The sequence below is a fragment of the Apodemus sylvaticus genome, chromosome 4, assembly GCF_947179515.1.
Source record: "Apodemus sylvaticus chromosome 4, mApoSyl1.1, whole genome shotgun sequence".
NCBI lineage: Eukaryota > Metazoa > Chordata > Mammalia > Rodentia > Muridae > Apodemus > Apodemus sylvaticus.
Genome location: NC_067475.1, coordinates 156,465,809 through 156,469,811, shown reverse-complemented (window position 1 = coordinate 156,469,811; position 4,003 = coordinate 156,465,809). Strand labels below are relative to the sequence as shown.

Below are 4,003 nucleotides of genomic sequence, written 5' to 3'. Positions count from 1 at the left end.
TGATTCTTTGTGAGTTTCACATCATGCACCCACTTTTGTGCATCTCTGTCCCCTCATAGTTGCCCTTCACCTTACAACCTCCCCCCCCCCCACACACACACACACTCCCATGAGTCATCAGTTTGGTTCCAAATCTCTGGTTTCAGTGACACCATTAATACTGAATCCTCACCAGGGCTCTTCCTGGTTATTCTGCTGTTGCCTTGTGTCATGGAGATCCTGCAGCTTGAAATAACAGGCCTTTTTATGAATCCCAAATGTTCATAGATGATACACATTTTTGGGGTGGGCTAACCAGAGCCCTGGATTTTGGCCAGGGCAGTAACAGAGCCGGTCAGTGTGCAGGCCTTCTCTTGTTTGCACCAGCACTAAGGCTAGGCCACCCAATGCTGCCACTGGCAAGAGGCAGCTCTCCTGCTCTCATGGCCTTGGCACCAGGGCACCCTACCCACCCATGCCTCTAGAGCCAGCTCCACCGTGCTGCCCAGCCAAGGTGCCGGGCCCAGTCTCCCAAACGCTAGAGTGGGCAAAGCCAGCTTTTCTGCTCTCAAGTCCTCAGGTCTGTTCTGACTATCGCAGGCGATGAGCGGCAAGGGGGCAGGGTATTATCGCCGTTCCCATGCCACCACCGCATGGCAGATGAGGGACCAGTGGCAGGGCCAGCTCTCCAAGCTCTCACTCCGGGCTGGCTCACCTGCACCCCACCACCAGGGTCAGCTCTGCTGTGCATCTCCTGCTTACCCCAGTGCTGCAGCTGGTGAGGGGCAGTGCTGGATCTCCTGATACCCTTGGGTAGCTTTGCCAACTGCCAGAGGTGGTGGTGGAGGGCAGGGGCATAGCACCCATTTGCCTGTGCCGTATCCTATCCCACGCTTGTGCCCTTGGGGCCGCTACCCACACCCTGCACTCAGGGCCAGCTCCACTGTGCTGTCTGCGTGAGGTGGAGGGCCCGATTTCCTGAGTGTTGCCTTTGGTGAGAGATGGGGCCAGCTCTTCAGAGCACAGCATACAGTGAGGGACAGGGTCAGTTATGTACCTGCTAGAACTCTAGTGGACTCAGACATAACCCTCAGTAGCAGGTCAGGCCGGGACCTCGCCATGGCCCCGGATGGCAGGGCTGGCTCTCACAACAATCTACAGCTCTCTGCCCTTGCGTTCTCTCTCTCCATAATGCTCAAGTTGCTCCACTTCCCTCTCTCCCTCATCTGACCACCACATACTTGCACACTGTAGTCATTTGGGGGATTAAATTAAATAGCATGGCATAGAGAACTCAGGCACAGTGTCTGGGCCTCTGTGTTCCAGAAGAGAGCTTATATTATTATTACTCAACTTTGGCTCCAGTGGAGAGTTCTTAAAGATGGCTGAGACAAGTGTGACACAAATTACTTAGAGGACTTTGCAAAAAAGGATTTTGTCTTGCTGGGGCTGCTATTCAAAGAAATGAAGGTCTTTGTCACTGGGCCCAGGAAACCAGCTAAGCAGGTCACACTTCCCTCAGCCTCCAGGCTGTACTGAGATGAACCTGCCTAGAAGGGGTGGGTGCTGAGTCAGCCTTATTGCAAAGGGGGCAAGTTGTCTGCCTGAGTGAGCCTGTGCCTACGTGTGAGGGACGAGATATCTGAGCCAGCCAGGTAGGTCACGAAGCCAAGACTAACCTCAGCAGGGCTTGGCATGTCCTACCTGACTGGGCAGGCGATGGGGAGAGTGCTGAGGCTTCGGGCTCTTAGCAAATGTGCAAGCTGGTAGAAGAAAGTTCTACAGTAAGATGCAGTAAGGTGGGTATAAAGGGATACAGAGGTAGGGATCTATGGCAAGCTTCTGAGGAATCGGTGTGTGTGTGTGTGTGTGTGTGTGTGTGTGTGGTTTTGGGGGGGAGGGGATCTTCTGAGCAATCAGTGAATCCCCGGGGAGGCATGTTGTCCTGGGAGACTCACAGATCACGATCTTGAGGTTGAACTGCATTCCTCACACCATCACGTGAACTGGAGTCATGACCAGCGTTACTTTCTTGCTGGATTTCACCAGGAGTTCTTTCTCATAAGTCTTATCTGTTTTCAACTAGAATGATCTACTCTAGGGAAAATGACTATTTATATAAGTGATCATTTGTCTCCTCAGTCCCATGTCTGAGCTCTTTAAAAAGACATGACAGAATCTCATTTTCAAAAACAATGATCAGATTGTGCCTCCACAGGCTGTGGTTGTCATGTTCTGTATTAATGGTGAGAGCCACTTTCTCCTCGGCCTCCCTCTTCTCTGATACTGTACAGGAAATGCCTGAGGTTAGGAGACTTAAAATTCATAGAGAATAGAGGCTCTCAACCTAACAGTTTACTAATTCGTCTTCATCAAAACACTGCAAAATTAAAAGAAACAACAAACCTTGTTCTCATATGCAGTATATGTATATTTTTCAGGGAATTTATCCAGTCTTTATCACTGTAGACTTTTGCTAAATCTCATTAAACAACACTGAATTTTCCCAAATTACTGGAGTTTTAGAAATCAGAATTATAACAGACTATGTGAATAGAGCTTTGCAGTGATTACAAGTAGTGTGTAAAGGTATATTTATTGATATCCAAAGGTGCTTATAGTATGTATTATGTAGAAAAAGGAGATATTGAACATGAGGTATATGTGAGCACATTTTTGTAATAAAATGTGTCAGATGTATGTTGTAGAGAGGGGACGTATAGAAAATTGTTCTGCAAATCCCAGTTTGTACTGTTTAGAGTACAACCTACATTTACAACTTTGATCCCCAAGTGAAGAATGTTTATATATTTAATTTTGGATTCATTGTTATTTATATGGCAAAGAGAATCTAACAGAACAATTCTTTATGATCTGTGACCTATAAGAATTTTTATATTGCATTGCTTTTAGTTGCTGGAAGAGTGAAGATTACAACACTTCTATCTTTTCCACACAGTTCATTTAAGATCAGTATAACTTTCTGTGGTAAATAAATTTTGCTCTAATTTTCCACAGCTGGCCAGATTCCGAAGCCTCTTGTGCACAGCTGAGGGAGAGAGTGCAGCTTTTCTGTTAAGCAATCACCGTCCACCACAGCCCTTGAAGGGCCGCAGAGTGAGAGCATCGTTCTACTAGCAGCTACCAGTGGACAAACCCAATCGGGACATGGAGGCAGCAAACACCACAGAACTCAGACATTCCATCTAATGGCTTTTCAAGAATTTTATATTTGTGGATTCCACTTGCCCAGCACCTTTGGCACCACAGAAAAAAACAGAGGTCTGAATAACTTAGCCCATCACTCCTAGATTTGCCCTAATGGATGTCCAATCACTAAATCTTGGATGTATATTAAAGTCACAAAGTACACCTGCTTCAGTCTTCCTGACAGTAATGTCAGCCTTACAAACCTCAGACTGTACTAAACTTTGTTAACTTTGGCTAAGCCTATCCCATTATAAATAGTGTTTGATAAAAACTTTAAGTTCCCTTTGAAATGGTATTATTCCTAAACAAGCAGTTCTTACATTGTTGATATTTTCTGATTAATCAAGAGTATTTCCTTTAATACATTTTCCTCAGATTGTCATTTTATGTACTGTAATATAGCACACAAGACAAAACACACACAGATTAGGATAGAATAATGGTGGTTACTCCTGTGATTAACGTAAGCTACAGTTTTAGTGAAGAATTCCTCAGGATAAGAACAGCTTTTTAAGGCATTACTCCATCTTTTATATGCACCCAAGATTGCTAATGACCACCAGGGTGAGGTGACATAGTGTGTGGCTCATGGTATTACCATGATTCAGACCAGCAGTGCACACAATGCCACTGCAGCAGAACTGCCCTGAGCTGTGAGCAGGTTCCCACATTTGCCCTGGGTTTTAACGGAGCAGGGCACTGTCCTGTATCTGTTGGGTTTTCTGTCACCCGTGAAAAAGGTGATCCAAGTCTCGCATAAACGCCAAAGCCGTTCAGTGCATTTTCTAGGAAGAGTTCACTTCCCGTTTGTACG

The 4,003-nt window shown here is 46.0% G+C and overlaps 1 protein-coding gene across 1 annotated transcript in view; it reads left to right on the top strand.

Moving 5' to 3' along the window:
- Nucleotides 1-3,355, top strand: part of Ca13 (carbonic anhydrase 13) — a 24,665-nt gene extending 21,310 nt beyond the window's left edge. The window contains exon 7 of the mRNA XM_052180811.1: nt 2,998-3,355. Within this exon, the coding sequence (XP_052036771.1) occupies nt 2,998-3,117 (120 nt within the window). The 3' untranslated portion in view covers nt 3,118-3,355. The remainder of the gene's footprint in view (nt 1-2,997) is intronic.
- Nucleotides 3,356-4,003: the final 648 nt, after the last annotated feature.